Source organism: Lissotriton vulgaris, chromosome 1_1 (assembly GCF_964263255.1).
Source record: "Lissotriton vulgaris chromosome 1_1, aLisVul1.2, whole genome shotgun sequence".
Classification (NCBI taxonomy): domain Eukaryota; kingdom Metazoa; phylum Chordata; class Amphibia; order Caudata; family Salamandridae; genus Lissotriton; species Lissotriton vulgaris.
In genome coordinates this window covers 508,859,434-508,880,542 of record NC_141685.1, presented here as the reverse complement: position 1 = coordinate 508,880,542, position 21,109 = coordinate 508,859,434, and the positions used below count along the sequence as shown (strand labels likewise).

Below are 21,109 nucleotides of genomic sequence, written 5' to 3'. Positions count from 1 at the left end.
AGATGCCCTGTCAGTATTGTCTGTAAAATATTGTAAGATATTCTCCCTAATCTCCTCTAGGTCTACCTGGTCTTCCAGGGATTCTGGCTTGAGTGCAAGGTAGAAATATGAGGGTGGGGGACTGTCCCGCCTCTGCTGCAAAAGGACTGGATTATGGTCAGACAGCATATGTTTCAAGAATTCTAAGTTGGACACTAGGCGGTCTGTGCTGGGGGTGCATAGAAATGTGTCTAGGCATACGTGCAGCTCATGTATCCATGAGAAGGAGTAAACTTGGAGCTGTGGATGTTTTTCTTCATGTATCTATTAACCCGCCAATCTTGCCTACCAGTCCTTAAATGTAGGTGCCATCCGCTGTGCCGGTGATTTTCTCAATTGGGAGTGTGATCAGTTAAAGTCTCCCCCCATAGTAGTTGAGTGGATCAGATATGGGGCAAGGGTCTCGATAGCCCTGTCAAGAAAGTGCCTTGCTCTACATTGGGACCATACACATTTATTATAGCCTCATCTTGGCCGTCTAGTCTGCCCATCACCAGTAAGTGTCTACCCTCTGGGTCTATTAAATCCCCCATGTGCTGGAAGAGGACACCCACTCGAATCCAATCCAGTGCTCCTCTGGCATATGCATAGTAGGTTGTGTGATAAGCCTGACCCCTCCTTGGCTAGCAGGTGAGTCTCTTGTAAGAGAGCTATGTGGATAATTTACTTTAGGAAAGAAGGATCTGCTCCTATGGTTACCTTGTTTTTTTACTTGATGTGCTGCTGTTTTTGACTAGTCTGACTGGGATCCTGCTAATCAGGACCCCAGTCTATCTGCTTTCTCCCTAAATTGTTATGTTCAGTACTTAAGAACCTCCCCAGATAGGATACTAGGGTACCCTTATAAGTCCCTCATATATGGTACCCATGTACCCAGGGCATAGGTACCCCAGAGGTCTCCCATGGGCTGAAGCATGCATTATGCCACCCATGAGAGACCCTTCAAAGTGGAACTACAGGCCTGCCATTGTCGCCTATGTAAATTTGTGCTTTCACCACTTACTAAAGATACAGGTTTCCTATAGCTAGGGTCACTGCACTTAAAACCTATAAGTCACCCTTCTAGCAGGCCTATGCAATCCTGAATGCAAAAATAACAGTTGAAGGACAAAATGCAGAACAATGTCATACATTCACCCCAGTACAGAGATCTGGGCCTAAATCCAATGTTTTTCTGCTCACCATGCCATTCCAGTTTGAACCCAGCCATATGCAAATCAGTCTTGACCCAGTGCCTCATGGGAACAGTCCAGCCCGAACTGCCAAGCCTGGTTCTCCCTGGACTGGAAGCAAGCATCCTAGGACCGGTTTCGGGGTTTCATCCCTCTTCAGCCAGGATAGCTTGATTCCAGTGGCATGGAGAGTACGGGACCCACGCCTGGGCACCGTACCTGAAGTGCCCTCCTCTCCATCATCCTACATGGTCGGGTCTAGCTGTGGGCCACCATTTACCAGCAGTTACGCCAGCTCTCCACGTCCGGCTGACCCCCGAGTGCCCCCTTTGGATGCATGTCACCTAGGTGAAGTTCCTGTACGCCAGAGCCTGCTCATTTCCTTCCCCGCTCTCTTCCAGTGCTGTGCTACTGCTGGCCCATGACCCAGTTGGGTCCACAAGCCACAACACTGAAGCCTCCCGGACAGTAGTGCTCTCCTGCTCCTCACCGCTGTCTGGTAATACTTGTGGCTCAACCTCCGGCAGGATCTGAGCTGCCCCCTCGGCCGCAATGTTGGGTTCTCTCCCATGCAATGTGGCTTACAGCCTAGCAGAGATTTGCGGCCGCCTAAACGACTGACCTCTCAATCGTCGTTTTGATGTCCTTCTTCAGCTTAACAATGGCATCCCCAGGTACTGAAGGTCTTTTAGAGCTGTTATGACGCCAGAGTCCATCGCATTTCGTCAGGATGGCACTGGATAGGGCTTCACCGACAGAAGCACTGGTTAGTGCTCCCTACTCCATTGGCGCCAAGCCATGCATGGCATCCCCCCACCCTTCCTTGAAACCATCTTTCCCTTAGCTTTACGTTGTTTTGTTGCAGAGGTGTTTTCAGGTGCCAATATAGAATACAGCGGTACTCAGTGGTGGATCCTCCGCTATGGTGGAGGACCATCGCCCCACTGCTTTTGAGTAGTGCAAAGCACGAAACATAAAATTATAATAGCGGAGATATTTTATTCTTCGTGCTGCTTTGTGGGCGGGAGTATGGGGCTGCTGTGCTCTGGGAGCAGGGGAGGAGTGATTTGCCCACTTCTAAGTGTGCAATGACTATTGGGTCAGCCCTCTCGGGCAGACCACGCCGGTCTTGTGCACTTTCCCTGTTCTCCATGCAGGCTGCAGTACAGCCAGCATGGAGACATGCTCACCCCTTCAGCCCCTGGCTGAGCGCTTTGTTACATCGCTCAGACCAATCACAACGCTGCATTGCAGCGTTGTGATTGCGAAGCACCCAGACGCCCCTGACCAATCACAGCACTACATTGCAGCGGTGATGGTTGGTCAGGGAAGCCTGGGTGCTAATGAATCACAACACTGAATTGCAGCATTGTGGTTGTTCAGTCGGGCCGACGCAAGGTACATTTTTTTCTTTTTTAAAGGTGCACTCAAGCCCCCCCTCAACCCCTCCCCCACTGTCCCCCCCCACTCACGAGCCGTTTCGGGAGCCACTGAAGATTTGTGGTACTTGTGGAAGGCAGCCATCATAGCAGGATTCCTTTAGCAATCGAACAGCATATAATATTCCCAATCACTGTGGATGGTCAACTCTGACCTCCGCCTTAGAAGTTGCGGTCAAGTGGGAATTTAATTCCGCACCATATAAGTCTGCCAAAGTTACGAGGATTTTCAGAAAGCGCTATCAACTACCTAACTAAAATAATGGAAAATAAGCAGATAGAAGGGCAAAATTATTTATTCTGGGAATATGGATTACAACTGCACTGTCACAATATTATACCAGTTCGCGACTTGGGTTAAAAGTGTCAAACAGTGATGTAGCTAGACCGTGGGATAGCTAAGAGGTCACAACAGAGGCAGAATGGTTAGTAAACATGGATCGGAGCCTTATGGCTTAAAAACCTGCATACAACAGTAGGAATTTCAAAAGGAGATGTTCTACTCCAAATACTTCAATTGATTTTTTTATGCCAGATGGAGATTAACAATGTAGCTGTAAAACATTCCTCATCATTGTACATTTTAAACTCAAGCATCAGAAGAGACATTAAAACCAAATTTTCTAACAGGGGTTGTAAGAGGCACAATTTAGAGAAAGGGCTATGTTCTGTCCCGTTTGATGATTTTATCAAATAAACCTGGTTTAATGATACGATTTCAGTGATCAGCCTAAATTAAAATTTTGTTGAAAACTGAATTTCTTTTATTAGGTTCCAGCTTTCTATGTCATGTGTGCTTTTCCGTACCTTAGTTACCATGGAAACATAGGAGTTTTACGTGAAATGAGAATAAAATTACAAATTATTTATATCCAAATCCCAAGATGCCCTCATAGAGGAGAGGAAAAATCAACACTGCAGCTAGAACCAAGGGTCTAGTGTACCAAAATCTTGACAGCAAATTTTACACCAACTTTTTGTGAACAATTTTTTTTTTTATCCAACCCATTTCTAAGATCTTTTCTCAAAATAAGGAGGTGCGCGGTGGTTGGGAGGGGGGAGGGAAGGCGCAGAATGACCAAACTACATAGTATACATTAGGCAGGTTACAATTTGGCTACAATCATAAGGAGGATGTCCTGCAAGGGGCAACAGACCACCATCCCTTCAACTGCATTGTAAAACTGTTTTATCTTTTTTATTCTGGCCCAGTGCATGCTCCTCTGGGCTGCCACCCTGATTTAACAAGGAGAAGGGGTAAAAAAGGAATCCTTTGCAAATCAATTACCCCCCCCCCCCCCCACCCCCCAACTTGGTAGTCGGTGACTGATCAATGGTCCATGAATGCAATTATGATTGCAAAGCATTGATATTTTTCATACTGAATCGCAATTTGGAAGGCAAGTTCTTACGTTCTACTTCTAACTTCTGATTCAGTATGGGTTGGTAGCTCCATTTTGCTATTCAGAAAACCTTTTAGAAAAGGGGAACTCTGAGATAGAAAACTATAGGATTTTGAAAACTGCAGAGTTTTGGCAGCAAAATTCTACATTACAAATGGTCCCACCTCTCAACCTGCTTATAAGAATGAAAAAGTTAGACTTTGTCCATGGTGATTCATAATGGGTTTATAATTTATTTTTTTGCATCGTAAACTCTATTGGACTAATTGACAGAAACATGAAAAATCTGTCATGTATCCGCTCTCCAACATACAGGTGCAAATGTTCTACTTATAGGAATTTAAAAATTAGATCACCAGTAGGCCTATGTTTGTGGCCGAAAATACGTTTGTGAATTGCTCCTTTTGATGCGATGTTGAACATGAACCTAATTGCTTCAAAGTCCAAACCTTCAATCTAAATTTCTGGGTTTTCTCAGATAGTGGGGCGGTCTTATAGGAGTCCAATACAGAGGAGGCTGTTTTGCCTGCTGGTTTTTTTCTAGTGATTTTTTTCAACGAGGTATGGTTTAGCTAGGCATACAGGTTTAACTGTGAAGAGGCACAAGATATTGTATTTGCAGGTAAACACATCCAGAGGCAAGGTATGCATACTGAAAAACAGAAATAAATTTGATAACGACAGCTTTCCTGGTCAGTTTAGATTTTCTTCAGCAGTGGTTCTAAACTGGTGGTCCAGGGACCCCTGCCGAAGCCTACTCAAGGGGTCTGCAACGGATTCGAAAATTAAATGATTAACAGATTAAGTGTATACAAATAAAGAAGCAAAATGTACAGTTGGAAATTTTAAACCATTCTGTAAATGAAACGGAATTGGAGGCTAAAAATTAAGTTAGTGTCCTCAGATTGATTTGTGGGAGTAGTGCAAGGGCATCAGACAAAATTTAGTATGGATGACGAGAAATGCTCCCTACTGCCCCTGCAATTTTGTTATATTAAAATATTTGTTAGTGAACTATATTAGATTTCATCTTTTGTGTATTTGTTTGAGGATTGATGTTTTTTGTGTATTGTTTTGCACTTTGAATCATTGAAAATAGTTTGGCCGGGGTCCCCTACTTCCTGTAATGACTCAGTGGGGATCCCTGGATTCCAATAATGATTCAGTGGGGGTTCTGGTAATGATTACGTTGGGGTGGTGGGGAGGGGAGTGACAGAAGTCAAAATGTTAAGAATCTATGGACCACAGAACCAAAAAGAACTCAGATATAATTTAGGAATACTAATCTAACATGGTACGAACAAATTAGAGCGCGATTAGAGGTTTAGCTGGTAATGATGCGTGAAAATTATAAAACATAGGTTATGTTCAGGGGTAAAGTCCAGAATGATATTGAAGGGCTCGAATTAAGAGGCAGCAGCTCTTCTCTCACTAACTATGACTGACAACGAAGAGGCTTTTTCTTTATACTAACAACTTCATACTCTGTTCCAAGAATTGTAGAGTATGCTATTTTCAGGCAGTAAATGTTGCTCTAACAGACTCCTTCATGAAATCAATTTTTAGACCGCTTCATACTTACCGAAATTAAAGCCGGTTCCTGAATGATCGCTTTGAGAAGCTGCATCTAATTGAGGAGAAGTGGACTGTGCTCTCCAACTAGTCCGTACAATGCCTTTCAGCACCTACAAAATAACAAGCACAGTTTCAAAATATACAGTTTAGGACTACTGCGGTCATTTGCTGGGCCTCCCTAAGACTAATGGGGTTAATGAGGAGACAGGTCTGAATCATAAACAACATGGAAGCACTACAAGAGACAATGCACAGACTACACAGAAAACATGCGTAGTGCAGATGAACCATTACACATTCCCTACACAATGTCGTAAACTGATTCAAGCACCAGGTCTGGCGGGATTAAGAGATGTAGGGTGCCAGTAAACAACACAAAATGTAAGTGGGTGGAAGCCTCCAGCTATGCCCACATCACGAGTCCTAGATACCTCATTGTCGGTGATACCAAACGCACGACTGAAGATACCAGCTGTATTGATATTTCCCAAATGCAGAATTCAGAGGCAATTAGAAGTGATCCCCTAGGCACCTATAGTATTAGGGGGAAAACTGTAAATCAGCACCATTGCGTCAGTTTCTAAAAGTTTTCCTTAATTCCAGGCCTTGTTGTTGGCACAAAAGCCTCCAGGTTTAACTGAGGGATTGGTATTTGGAAAACAATGCATTTTACCGAACTTTCTGTTTTCCAGATCCTTTTGGCATGGTTTTAAAAATCTAACTTGTTGACATGTTGGCAAGTAAGACACATTTGAAATCCTATATCCAACAAATTTCTTCTAGAACATTATTTTTGTATTTATGTTGAACTTTGTATTAGACAACGGTCTTATGCTCTCTCTCCTTCCACACATCTGAGGATTCACATGAGTGAAATGCATTTCGGAAAATACAACAGGGAATTTGTTTTCAGAAACCTAAAGCAGTAGTATATTTATTGGCTATAGACATTCCAAAAGAGCAGCGAGGTGGCATAGCAGCTATAATGCTTATATACGTGGACTAATTAATGCCGCCATGGGAGATGAATTAAATTAAAAACAGACATCTTGTTTAGTGCTAAGTTAATTTGGAACATCAGTAGATCGACTCCTTTGTAATACCTACTATTCCTTTTCTTTGCAAAATTATTTGAGCTACTGGTAGTAGATAAGAGATTCACCTTTAAAATCAAGAAATATGCTCCTTTAGTAGTATCAATGCCTTCTGAGTGTAATACGTCCTGTATCACCTGGTCGATTGGGCTTTATCAGGTGCTCCCCATGTTCTTTTCATGGAAGAGGTGAGCTGGCTTGAATAGGGAGCGCGCTTTAAACTATTTTGGTGGAATAACTATTTGTCAAAAGATTATTGCTAGTAGCCTCTAACGGGTTAGAGAAGGGAGTACCATCTTCAGTAAAGTAGTTCAAGGTTCATCAACACAGAGGTTGCACTAGTTCTTGCTGAAATAAAGCCTTAAGGAATTGATCTTCGGTTTATGAATTAATGTGTGCCCAGCTTATTGATGGACTGGTCTGTAACGTACATGTATTAAACCAGGAAGAAGATCCAATCCTGACCTTGTTCATTGACAACAGGATTGAAGACATGAACTTAATTTTATTATTTGGTAGAACAATGAAAAAGAATGGCTAACTCATGGCAGGTCACCCAGGTAAATGTATTTCAGTCTTGACTTTTGGATTTGGATCCAATTAATTCTGTATGTTTTTTTTTTTTTTTGTTTTTTCTTAACACCTTTATTTTGCATTTCAACAAATTAAAATAATACATAGTACGGTTCCAGTGAAAATTCAATGTTTACAAAAACCTTGGGGGTAATGTTCACATACAAGTAAGTTCAAGTTCAAGTTCGGGCATTTGTATAGCGCACTACTCACGCAGAGGGTCTCAAGGCACTTGGTGAGGGGGTTCATTATTTGTCGAATAGCCAGGTTTTAAGTTCTTTTCTGAAGGAGATGTGGTTCTGAGTAAGGCGAAGGTGAGTGGGGAGTGAGTTCCAGGTCTTGGCAGCAAGGAAGGAGAAGGATCTGCCACCCATGGTGGATTTTCGGATGCGCGGGACTGCGGCGAGGGCTAGATTGGACGATCTAAGTTGGCGGGTGGGTTTGTAGAAGGACAGTCGAGTGTTGAGGCATTCAGGTCCAAGATTGTAGAGGGCCTTGTGTGTGTGGGTGAGAAGGCGGAATGTAATTCTTTTGTTGACGGGAAGCCAGTGGAGGTCTTTTAGGTGACCGGTGATGTGATCTTGGCGAGGGATGTCTAATATAAGTCTCGCTGATGCGTTTTGGATGCGTTGGAGTTTTTTCTGTAATTTTGCTGTGATTCCGGAGTATAGTGTGTTACCATAATCCAGTCGACTCGTCACCAGTGCGTGGGTGACAGTCTTTCTTGTCTCGAGGGGGATCCAGCGGAAGATCTTTTTGAGAATGCGAAGTACGTTGAAGCAGGAGGATGAGACTGCGTTGACTTGTCTGGACATCGAGAGAGAGGAGTCTAGGATGAAGCCAAGGTTGCGTGCATGGTCTGTGGGTGTGGGTGCTGTGCCCAGAGCGGAAGGCCACCAAGAGTCGTCCCAGGCAGAGGGGGAAGATCCTAGGATGAGCACCTCCGTTTTGTCTGAGTTGAGTTTGAGGCGGCTAGGTTTCATCCATTCGGCTACTTCTTTCATGCCTTCGTGGAGATTGGTTTTGGCGGTGTTGGGGTCTTTGGTGAAAGAGAGGATTAACTGGGTGTCGTCGGCGTAAGAGATGATGTTGAGGTTGTGTTGACGTGCGATGGAAGCGAGTGGACTCATGTAAACGTTGAAGAGGGTGGGACTGAGTGAAGATCCTTGAGGTACACCACAGATGACTTCAGTGGCCACTGAGTTGAATGGGGGAAGTCGGACTCTTTGAGTTCTACCGGCGAGGAATGAGATGATCCAGTCCAAGGCTTTTCCTTGTATGCCGATGTTGCTAAGGCGTTATGTAAGGGTGCTGTGGCAGACTGTGTCGAAAGCGGCGGAGAGGTCGAGTAGAATGAGGGCCACTGTTTCTCCGTTGTCCAGAAGTGTTCGGATGTCGTCGGTCGCTGCAATGAGGGCGGTTTCGGTGCTGTGTTTGGCTCGAAACCCGGATTGAGATGGATCGAGGGGGTTGTTGCATTCAAGGAAGGCGGTGAGCTGGCTGTTGACGGCTTTCTCAATGACTTTGGCCGGGAATGGGAGGAGGGATATGGGTCGGTAGTTTTTAAGTTCGGAGGGGTCTGCTGTGGATTTCTTCAGAAGGGCGCTGAGTTCGGCAAGTTTCCAGCTTTCTGGGAAGGTGGCCGAGTTGAACGAGCAGTTGATGACGTCCCGGAGATGGGGTGCGATGATGGAGTCAGCTTTGTTGAAGATGTGGTGGGGGCAGGGGTCGGTTGGCGAGCCAGAGTGGATTGAGTTCATTAGGCGGATGGTGTCTTCAGTGGTGATTGGGTTCCAGGCGCTAAGGTTGTTAGTTGGCGGAGCGGGATCTGAGGGGGGTGGGGAGGGTTGATCGCTGGGAGTATTCTCGAAGCTGTTGTGAATGTCGGCAATTTTGTTGTAGAAGAAGGAGGATAGCGCATCGCAGAGGTCTTGGGAGGGAATGATGTCGCTAGATGCTGCGGTGGGGTTGGTGAATTCTTTGAGAATGTTGAAAAGTTCCTTGCTGTTGTGAGTGTTGTTGTCGAGACGATCCTTGAGTGCTGATTTCTTGGCGGATCGAATCAGTTGGTGGTGTTTGCGGGTGGCTGCCTTGAGGGTGGCCATGTTGTCGGTGGTTGGGTTTTTTCTCCATGTTTTCTCCAGGGTGCGGCATAGCTTCTTGGATTTTTTAAGGTCATCATTGAACCAGGGAGTCTTTTTGCTCGTTGATTTGATCTGGTGCTTTTTCAGGGGTGCTAATTCGTCAGCACTGTGGGTAATCCATTGCTTGAGATTGGTGGCCGCTTGGTTTGGGTCCAATGAGAGGGCGGGAGGGTTTAGGTTGAGTTATGTGAGGACTTGATCGGAGGTGATTTTGTTCCAGTTTCTCATAGGAATAGGTTGTGGGCGATTGTGGTTCAGGGTGGTTTTGTAGCTGAAGTGAACGCAGCAGTGATCCGTCCAATGGAGAGCTGTGGTGCGATCGAAGGAGATGTGTTTGCTGGAGGTGAAGATAGGGTCGAGCGTGTGTCCGGCTGTATGGGTGGGGGTGTCAACAAGTTGTTTGAGTCCGAGATTGGCCATGTTGTCCAGAAGGGTGGTGGTGTTGCTGTTGTGTTTGTTTTCAAGGTGGTAGTTGAGGTCTCCTAAAAGAATGTAGTTCTCGGAGGCGAGGGCATGTGGGCTGACGAAGTCCGTGATGTCATCACTGAATTGAGTGAGGGTACCTGGAGGCCTGTAGATGAGGTAAGATGGTAAGAATTCCCCGTTTTACAGACATGCAAGATAAGGAATGAAAAACAAAAATAAGAGGGAGGAAATATGGCCCAAATCCCCTCTTGGTATGGCATGGGAGTGTAAGGTTATCATTCAGAATGTGGGTCCCTTGGCGAGCCACTCCATTAGTCTACAGGGGACATAACATGAATATCAGCCACTAACAATGTTCTAGACATAGTCAGGCAGAGTCTACCCTCCTTCTGTTGTCTCCATATATATGTAGTGAATGGGCGCTAGGTTGTATCGAATTTGGCCACCCTATCCCTGATGATTGCCGTTAATGTCTCTATGGTGTAGATGACCACACCCTCCCCCACCACATGTTCATGGACTGTGCCTGTAGGATTTGCTTCTTATGGTTACCCCCACTTTTTTGCTTGCGGTCTCACCATTTTGACTAGTCTTGCTGGGATCCTGCTAATCAGGCCCCAGCCTATCTGCTTTCTCCCTTAAATTGACATACATTTACTTTGGTACTCTCCAGATTGGATACTGGGGTACCTTTATAAGTCCCTAGTATATGGTACACCATGTACCCAGAGCATAGGTACCCCAGTGGCCTCCCATGGACTGAAGCATGTAATATGCCCCCCATTAGAGGCCATGGAAAATGGAACTCTAGGTCTGCTACTGCAGCCTGTGTAAGAGGGTGCTTGCACCCCTTACTTTAGATATAGGTTCACTATATCTAATGGTCACTACACTTAACAGTTATAAGTCATCCTATAGCAGGCCTTATCAATCCTCAAGGCAGGGTGCTGGGTGTTATGTGAGAGCGTTCCCCTGCATGATCAGAGCCCCTCTGTAGCCTTCGGAGACCATTCTCCCGGGTTGTCTGTGACTCAGCCGGACATATAGGTAGAGGTGCATTATAACCTTGCGGTAAATGCGATCTCAAAACAGATGCATAGAAACATGTCGTATTTGGTATCAAACATCTTGGAATCATACCTCCCACACCAGTAACTGGTGTGGGAGGTATGATTCCACCCTTTTGAAGCGAGCTTCGTGGGGTCAACGGTCTACACGGTGCCAGCCTTCTCGACCCGGACAGCACAAAATGGATGCTGCCAGCCAGAGACACATTTCTGCCCTCCAGCTGCTGGGGTAAGCTCGGGCAAAGGAAGGCAGTACAATAGGCATCCTTTCACGGGGAGGTGTGACCACCTCCCAGACAGGGTTTAGTGTATTGGAGGAGGGTGGGTGCACTCTGAGAATGCCTGAAAGTCTGCACAGGGGGCACATTTGGGGTCCCTGTGCATAGCTCAGCTCAAACCAGTTCTGGGAGCCGTTGGCTTCTGCTCTGGCACAAAACTGGACAAAGGACATGGGTGTTGCCACCCCTCTGTCCTGCCCCTCCCCTAGGAGGGTCACCTGAATCTGTCCAACCCTCTCCCTTGGGTAAAAAATGGGTTGCCTGGCTACTGGGCATTAGATTTTACAAAGACATGATTCTACAAGAGGAAACCACTGGCCTTCGACCATCTGGACACCGTGAACTTCGACAGAGCTGGACTTTGTCCCCCTTTCCGTCCGAAGCAGAGTTGGTGCCGTAAATCCATATAGATTCTGTGAAGGACCTGTGGAGCACTTACATCAACAGAAGAATCTCCCTTGGAGTGAAGGAGTCACTCCCCTGCTTCGCAGGTACCTAAAGCACAACTGACCGGTAGCTGCTCTTGAGCTCCTGCGGCTTCCGAAGATTTCAGCAACACAGGTGGGCTCTTTAATGGTCCCCAAGGTCGATCTACCCTCTCACCGAGTTTGAGGCTTGTATCCCTCGTGGGGGCTGCGTAACCTTAACCCCTGTGCATCGCGTCCAATTGCAAGTGCATATGCTTGTTGGCAATTCCTGAGCTTGTGCACTGGACTCCGTGTAGTCCTGACCTTGAACAGAATTTGCACCAAAGAACTCATGCTTCCTCGCACCGAGGGCCCCGTGGGCTGGTGCTTTGCAATCTTGCTCGAGGTCCCCTTGGGACTCCTGGTCCTTAGGCCTGTGGTTCCCCTGGAGGGTCATCTTGATTGTTCTTGGGCTTTACTGGTTGCTCCAGACGTGCGCTGACTTTCCATTGCTTGGCGAGTCCCCTGGACCTTGCTGGTCCACACCGTAACCTGTTTGTCCCTCCTGAATGGGTTGCTGTTGCTAAGGCTTGTTGTTGCTGACGCCGGAGGCCGACCCCTCAGCACTCGACATCCGTCGTGGGACAGCTCACTTCCGGCTCCTTGTCGTCCTAGACGCCTCCGGGACCTCGTGGCTGCAAAGAGAAGCATCCCTTCTTCGCACCTGAAACACCCTACATTAGTGGGCATTTGTCTACCGAGCACTCTGTCCCCTCTGCTTTCAGGTTCCTTCCATCCAGAATCCAGGCTTGGATTCCACCGGACCCTTTTCACCTTCATGGCAGCACTACTTGTTCACTTCCTTCCATACAGAACAACAAGAGTTTCCGACGCCACTTCAGCCCTATGCACCCGGCTTACCTGGGATAGGTAACTCTGATACTACGGTATCCCCGAGTGGGGTGGCTATTTAAACTCTTAAGTTCTGAAGGGTTTGCTCGAAGTCCTCCTAGAAGGGTCCTTAAACTTTAACTTTGCAGCCATGACTTTCCCATAGATTTGACGGAGCATGCAGTTGTGTTTCCTCACTGCACCTGTGGAATTTTAGTTTGCGATCTGAACATCACCTGCGCCAGCTTGTCACCTATGTACTACGTGCACGGCAGCCATTTTAGGTCACCTATGTACTACTTGCACGGCAGCCATTTTAGATATCATGGTCTCCCTGTCCACGATCGATGGCCAGCGCGCCCCTCTGACCCAGCAAGCATCCTCCGCGCACCCTGGCTCCCCTTCCCTCCCCCTCATGAGCATGACCCTTCTGCATGACCCTGTCCTTGGGAGTCACGCCAGCGCCTGACCAACACCTCCTCTCCTCCCATGAATGCCCCTCTGTTGATAAACCTTCCCTCCGCATTGGATTGTCCACGCAGCATGAATACCACTCCATTGATGGCCCCTCACCCCGTGTCCGACTGTCCACACAGGTCGAGGCCATTGCCTAAGCCGGGAGATACCATTTACTGCCTCTCATTGTATGGAATCGTCCCTCTTCAAAGGACACACTGTTGATCAGGGCCTCCCCACCCCCTGGGATATGATCAGGCGCACACACCTTAAGACTTGGCGAAACACTCAGCTGCGTGATGACCCCCTCCTCTTATCAGCAGGTTGAGGACCTCTATTGTGAAGGTATATCGGGGTGGGATTGACACAAGGATCACGGGGATGTCTTTTCCTTGCTTTACAAAGTTCTGATTGTAATAAAGAAAGGTCACATGCCATAAACCAGTGTATAAGAGGCCAGGCCTCCGAGAGGCTGTTAGAGCACCTCGAGACGATACCTTGTTGTCTGATCTGATGTGTTCTGCTCCGTCGGAATAAACTTCTGTTTTCCTGCCTTCTGGTCTCCGGCGCCTGCCTCATTGCTTGGTAATTTGAATGGTACAAGGGCGGTTAGCGCCGGGCAAATCTTGAGAAAGGTCCTAGCCCTACCTTTTTCCACAATTGGCGTCCCAAAGCGTGGGGCCCATCAGCGACACGTGGATCCAGTGGGAGAGGTCCCGACGACAGAGTGAACGACTGCAACGATCGGGAAGAGCTCGTGTCCGATAGACCCTCGTCTGACAGCCGATCATCCGACCTTCACTAGTTCTGAACAGACCTCTCTCGAGTGATCTACGGTCCTGACTGGGAACCATCAGGAGTGCCACGGGCATCACGAAGGAGAGAGGACGATCGGGCGCTGGATCCAGAGGACAGGAAACCGTCCATGCGGTCCGGGTAAGGTCGTGTAAACACGACGAATTGAGAAAAGATTGTTTTGTTTGGATAATACTAGTATTACGCTTTGTTGAAACCTCTGGAGATTCGCTGTCTGCAAACGGAGAAAACAACAGGCTCTCTCTTTGCAAACAGTGAAGGATAGGTAACGCAGACTTTTGTCCCCGTTGTAATCCGTCGTGCCTATCTTCCTCCCCCACTGTTTCCCGAACTGTCGTTCGTGGATTATTGTCTGGAGATTCTTTGTCTGCAAACAGGGAAGAACAAGGTCTCTCTTTGCAGGTAGAGAAAGAGTGGGTAACGATAACTTTTCGTGCCCACTTATTCTCCCCACTGAATTGTTTTGATTGACCGATTATTCGGTATTGGTTCGTTTGAGGTATTCACCGCCGGCAAACAACGGAGAATAGAAATATTCTGTCTAGTCTTTGCCCGCCGTGATAAGATAGGTAGTGCAGACTTTTGTCCCCGTTGTAATCCGTCATGCCTATCTTCTCCCCACTGGTTGGTAGCCTGTTTAGCCCGGACCGCTTATTAGAGATGAACCATCCAGCTCCACTGGAGGGCACCCCTAATAAGGACATGTTCACTAAGTATGGACTAGTCGCTATAGCTTACACTAAACTATGGCATAAATATACAAAAAAGAACCCTGAAAGTCAGTGGCCACTGATAGGTTCCTTTAATGAAAATAAAATAAAAACATTAGAAATAGCGCTCCAGAAAAATAAAACTACGCCCACTAGGCTCGACAGTATCGGCATGTGGCGCAAAGAAACGGAACAACGAAAGAAAAGAGAAGAAGCAAAAATAGGGAAAGAATTACGAAAGGCAGCTCACCTAGCCGCAAAGCAACTAGAAGAGGAAATAAAAGAAAGAAAGGAAGCTACGCAAAACCAAGAATCAGGGTCGACAGGCCAATGTCCTGTTAGGACCCCCTCTGCGCTCTACCCTGAATTGCCCTCCAAACAGCGGGTGAATGATGAGTTACTACTAGGTCCCCCAATCATCTACATGCCCCCGCCGTATGCCCCCTGCCAACAACACCCGCAGGCCCTAAGTGCAAACGAGAACGATCTTGGCGCTAGTGCACCGGCCCTCACGGCCTCCGCACCAACCACATTAACAACTTCGTCAGACGATCCCGAGGCTAGCAAACAATCACCAGCCAGACTAAACAGGTTGAGCAGAGATGAACGGGATGGGATCGACAAAATAGCAAAGACATTAGTAGAACGAAGGGAGAGCGAAGATTATACAATGAGCATATATAATTCACATGCCGACAGCCACAGACGGCATTTCATCTTGCGATTCAGCTACTACACCCTGAACGCATATGAAGATAGGTATCAGAGTAAGGGTCCCGCTAAACTAACAACGCTGTATAGGAAGATTGATGTTGGAGATGGGACTGAACGTGAGGCGACGGAGCTCTTCATGCAAATGCTTGAGGTCTTCCGCCACCTCACGGAACAGAAACCAGAAGCCAAGGTTACGGTCCCTGAAACAACCTCGGTAGAAGTAGCCAATACTATGATGCCTATCAGAGAAGCGGCCCCTTACTGGATCCCGCCACGGGGCCAGGGAACAAGCGATGATATTAATAATGAAAATGCAAAAGGGAGGGTTGTGTACAATTGGGTTTACCAACCATGGGACCGACAAGATATCCTAACCTTTAAGCAAACTCTGCCCGATTTAAGAAAGAACCCGACAGCATTTTATACCGAATTAGGCACAGCCTTGGGTTCGACAATAATGACTTTAGCAGATATTGACTTGTTCTTTGGGTTATGCCTGCCAGCTGACGTGTGGAAGCAAATCCGGAAGGCTGACCACACGGATCTGTTTGGACATACCTGGGACCAACTCGGTAAACTAGATGGACAAAGAGAGCCTGGAAGGAAATCAGTAAAAGACATACTGGAACTCCCAGACAAACTAGTTCAGAAGTTAAAAACACTGATCCCGGAAAGAAAGGTAGACTGGTCGATAGTCACGGCCTGTCGACAGAAACCCCAGGAAGATGTGTCAGAATACTTCTCCCGATTTGAGACAGTGTTCTCCGACTACAGTGGCCAAGACATGACCACCGCAACCGGACAACACCTGTTTGTACAAAATTATGTAAAGGGCCTAACACAAGAAGTCTCCCAAAAACTGCAGACGAGTGAGAGTAGTTGGGGGGCCTCCAAACCCGCAGCTATCCTTCAGATGGCTCAGTATTACGAGCACCAAAAGAATGAGAATGATAGGGCGTCCGAGAAAAAGAAGAAAGATTTAAAGGAAAGGGTAATGATAGCCCAGATACAGGGTATAGCGGTAGGACGGGAACACCAAAGGGGGAACTACCAATCAACCACCCCCAGAGATCACACCCCAACACCCCACACTGGACGAAGAGACATTAGCAATGACCAATGCGCCTTCTGCAAAGGGTTCGGCCATTGGAAATCCCAGTGTCCGGTTCTGCTAGAGATGAATAGAAATAGGGATTCCAGGGATGTGGCAGGTGGTCCGAGGAATAGAGTGCAGGGACGAGGGAACCCCAACGACACCAACAATGACAGATCAGGGAGACTGAACACCTTTGACCGTCCCCGACAGAACCAATATCAGCTGTCCGAAGGTGAAAATGCCCCCGACTTTGCATAGGACTGCCAGGGGCAAGGGAGGGATCCAGTCGAGCTCTGTGTTGACCAGCAAGGTCCTTATGTCACCGCTAAGGTCCTGGGTACAGAGTCTCCATTCTTGGTAGACACTGGGGCGACACGTAGTGTGTTATCAAAACGACTGATTCCAAGGGCACCCTTGTCTGGCTCACACATAACGTCGATAGGTTTCGATGGAACGCCCTCCACTAACCCCCTGTCCGTACCTATTACCTTTGACCTGGAAAACAACACCACTGACGCGACATTTCTGCTTTCCTCCAACTCCCCTGACGCCATTATGGGCATTGACTTACTGAAACATTTTCGAGCTACCATTAGGTGTTCCCCAGATGGAATACGAGTCATCCTGTACGACAACCCAGACCTGTCCAGATCCCGTCCCCCACGACACATGTGCTCCATAACTGACGCTGACATGTCCTTGCTTGACACCCTGCCTCCGTACCTATGGGCCAAAAATGACTCTGATGTGGGGCGAATGATGATTGATCCTATTCACATAACTGTACGACAGGACGCTATGCTCCCGAAACTCCCGCAATATCGGATATCGCCAGAGGGTGAGAAGGCACTGGTAGCGATCATTCAGTCTCTGGTAAATGCAGGAGTGGTTGAAGAGGTGGTTAGCAAAGTCTGCAACAGCCCAATCCTACCTATTGTTAAGAAGCAAGGTGAAGGAGATGAGAAAGCGTACCGCTTCATCATCGACTTGCGAGAGATTAACAAAGTGGTTGTACCCCAATATCCTGTAGTCTCTGATATCACCACCATTCTGACCCTCATCCCGTCCACTGCCACCACCTTCACTGTTATCGACCTTAAGAACGCGTTTTTCTCTATCCCCATCCATCCAGACAGCCGTTATCTCTTCGGCTTCACTTTAAAATCCCGCTCGTACCGATTTTGTAGAGCTCCCCAGGGGTACACTGAAAGCCCCAGCATTTACAGCCAGGCCCTCAAAAGACAGCTGGATGCCTTCCAGCTACCAGAGGGAGTGGTGTTGATCCAATATGTCGATGATATCCTTTTGGCGGCCGACACCACCCCGCTCGCAACAACAGCCACCGTCCAACTCCTACACTTTCTTGCAGAAAATGGCCATAAAGTCTCCAAAAAGAAGTTACAGTTCTGCCAGCCACAAGTGACTTACCTAGGCCATCTTCTGTCCAAAGAAGGGAGGAAACTTACACCCGACCGAATCCAAACCATCCTAGACACCCCCATCCCAAAAACACAAAAGCAGGTCCGCTCTTTGGTTGGCCTAACCTCTTTTTGCAGACAGTGGTTGCCTAATTACAGCCTCATTGTGAAACCATTACTTGCCCTGCTGACCAAAGATGTCCCCTCCCCGCTTCCTTGGACCACTGAGTGTCAAGCCTCCTTTAAGGAATTACGGGATGCACTCTGCTCAGCACCCGTCCTCGGAACGCCGGATTACTCCAAACCCTTCTCCCTCTTCACCCACGAAAGGGAGGGATGTGCATTGTCTGTCCTAACTCAATCAATTGGTCCTAAGCAACGCCCTTGTGCCTACTTCTCCGCCACTCTTGATCCTGTAGCCAGAGCTTTGCCTGCCTGCCTTCGAGCAGTAGCTGCCGCTGCTGTCTCTATCCGTCAGAGCGAGGGAATCGTACTTTCCAACTCCCTCACAGTATTAGTACCCCATGCAGTCGACACCCTTTTGAACCAGACAAAGACCCAACACCTGACTAGCGCACGACTGACAGGGTACGAGTTGACTCTGCTTGCACCCCACATCACACTAAAGAGATGCACGACTTTGAATCCTGCCACATTGTTACCCCTGCCTGAAAATGACCCCGACATTCCTCCCATCCACGACTGTGTGACCCTCACGGACGAACAAACTAGGAGTAGGGTTGACCTCCGAGACACTGCTTTTTCTGACCCCGATGGAGAGCTATGGGTAGACGGCTCATGCATCAAACTCCCAGATGGCACCACTTCAGCTGCCTATGCAGTAACGACAGCCCGAACAGTAGTTGAGACAGCCTGCATCACACAACGATCTGCCCAGGCAGCAGAGCTGATAGCCCTCACACGAGCATGCATCATAGCCACAGGGACCACCGCGAACGTATATACAGACAGCCAGTATGCCTTCGGAGTGGTCCATCATTTTGGACTCCTGTGGAGGGAGAGGGGATTCCTGACGTCCCACGGCACCCCGATCCTCCACGGAGATCTAGTCTCCGCTCTGATTGAAGCAGTTCTCCTCCCTAAACGATTAGCGGTGATCAAATGTCAGGCACACAAAAGGGTGACAGACTTAGTCGGACAAGGGAATGCATTGGCCGACATCACTGCACGAACCACAGCTGAGAATAGGACGGTAACACGCATGTATGTGACCAGGTCACAAGCAGAAAAATGGAGTGACACAAGGGTAATGATCAGAGACATACAGTCGGCCAGTACCCCTCACGAGCTGACTAAGTGGGCAAGGGTGGGTTTAAAGGATGAGGAGGGCTGCTGGCGAACGAAGGATGCAAACAAATGGTTGCTGCCCGACTCATATCTGATCCCCATACTGACGATGGCACACTCCCCCGCACACATAGGATCTGCACCCATGATCGAACTCATTTCCAAAGTCTGGCACAACGACAAAATCCCTGACTCGGCCAGACGCCTAGTTCAGCAGTGCCTTATCTGTCTGCAACACAACCCCGGGAAAGGAACTGTGGTACCACGGGGAGGGTTTGGGACCCCCAATCACCCCTTTGAGGTCCTCCAGATGGACTACATCCAACTAGAGAGATGCCAAAGCCTGAAGTATGTACTAGTCATCGTATGTGCCTTCAGCAAATGGGTAGAGGCCTATCCAACCCGTGACAACACTGCCATGACTACTGCCAAAGTACTACTGAAGGAATTCTTCCCTCGCTATGGCCTTTGTCGAATTCTATGGAGCGACAATGGCCCCCACTTCATAGCTGAGGTCATCCAACTAATCCTAAAGGGGTTGGGGGTGAAGCAAAGGTTCCATGCGGTCTTCCACCCCCAATCCGCCGGTCTAGTGGAACGCCATAATGCCACACTGAAGCTGAAATTGTCAAAAATAGTGGCCACCACTGGACTTAACTGGCCGGATGCCCTCCCACTGGCCTTGTTATCGATGCGCTCCACTCCCACCAAGCACCATTTGACCCCCTACGAGGTCGTGTTTGGGCGACCGATGAATCTCTGGACTGCTCCCAAACCGACCTCCATTCATGACGTCCCAGACGTCCTACTATCTGATTATTTGTGCAAATTAACTAAAACGTTGTCTGTCATTCATCAACAGGTGCAGCAGGCCATCCCCGATGCTTCCAGGGGCCCCGGCCATGACATCCAACCGGGAGATTTCGTGTTGATACGAAATTTCCAGCGGACCAAGAGTCTGGAACCGCGGTGGACGGGCCCCTGGCAAGTGCTGATTACCACCCGAACGGCACTTCGAGTGGAGGGGAAGAAGCACTGGCTGCACGCACATCATTGCCGGAAGGTCTCTGCAAACCTGGCCACGACAGAAAACGTCAGCGCCCAAGAAGAGCTCCTGAGCAAAGACCGACCGATATTGGACTGTTATCCCGATACTGAGGCACTCGAACTTGCAAAATTCTCTGATCCCACTGTGCCATCCAGAGAAGGGTATTTCCTGCGTCGAAAGGAGGGAGTTTCGGCTAAGTAGGCCACGGACTAAGTTAAATCTCAGAACGGTGACCTAAACACAATCAAGGGTTACCGGGAGAGAAGCTAAACGAAGTCTGTGGTTCTGCCCACTACCGAGCCCCCTTGAAGGTGATGGAAGCGCCAGATAAGAAGATGATGGAAGCGCCAGACAAGAAGATGATGGAAGCAACAGGAAATACCCAGTATAGAAACCCAAAGACTGACAACTTGCACAAATCAAAGACAATTGCACTCTTCATTGTCTTCCTCTTCTGCCTCCTCCTCATGACCTCCTTCTGGATTCTGGAGGAAAGCACACCGGCTCATGAGGCATTGCTACCTACTGCACAACCAACTCCCCTGAAAGAGCATCACCTAATCTCTCTGTCACCTCAGCTCCGAGAAAGGCGCAGGGAATTCTGGAACAATTCCTTCGTGCAACTGTTGCACCAACACAACCTTGCTGCAAATGCTACGAACTGCTGGATCTGCGGGTTGCTCCCGCATGCCACAGGACACTCCATCCCCTTCATCCCTTCTCCTTTCTCAGTTCACGGCTCCTGCCTCGCCTGGTTGATCCTCATGCAAGAGAGCCACAAGGACAACGCCACCTCCAGCCGGACAGTGTCACACTTCTACTCTGGGTTCTGGCTGAACAGAACCGGAAAGACCCCTACTGCCCTGTGTCCTGCGCTCGCAGGCGCCACCTTCCTCAAAGACATTCCAGCCAAAGAACGAGTCGAAGTACAGGTACTCCACAATCCAGCCAGAACCACCTTCTCTCATCTGCAAAAACAAACTACCGCCACCCTGACTGTGGCTCTGTCTGTTATCAATTTCACCGGTCTTGTGT

The 21,109-nt window shown here is 48.1% G+C and overlaps 1 protein-coding gene across 1 annotated transcript in view; it reads right to left on the bottom strand.

The window, feature by feature from the left end:
• ACADM (acyl-CoA dehydrogenase medium chain) overlaps positions 1-21,109 on the bottom strand; it is a 214,251-nt gene that overhangs the window by 150,503 nt on the left and 42,639 nt on the right. The window contains exon 2 of the mRNA XM_086953883.1: positions 5,636-5,738. Within this exon, the coding sequence (XP_086810009.1) occupies positions 5,636-5,738 (103 nt within the window). The remainder of the gene's footprint in view (positions 1-5,635; positions 5,739-21,109) is intronic.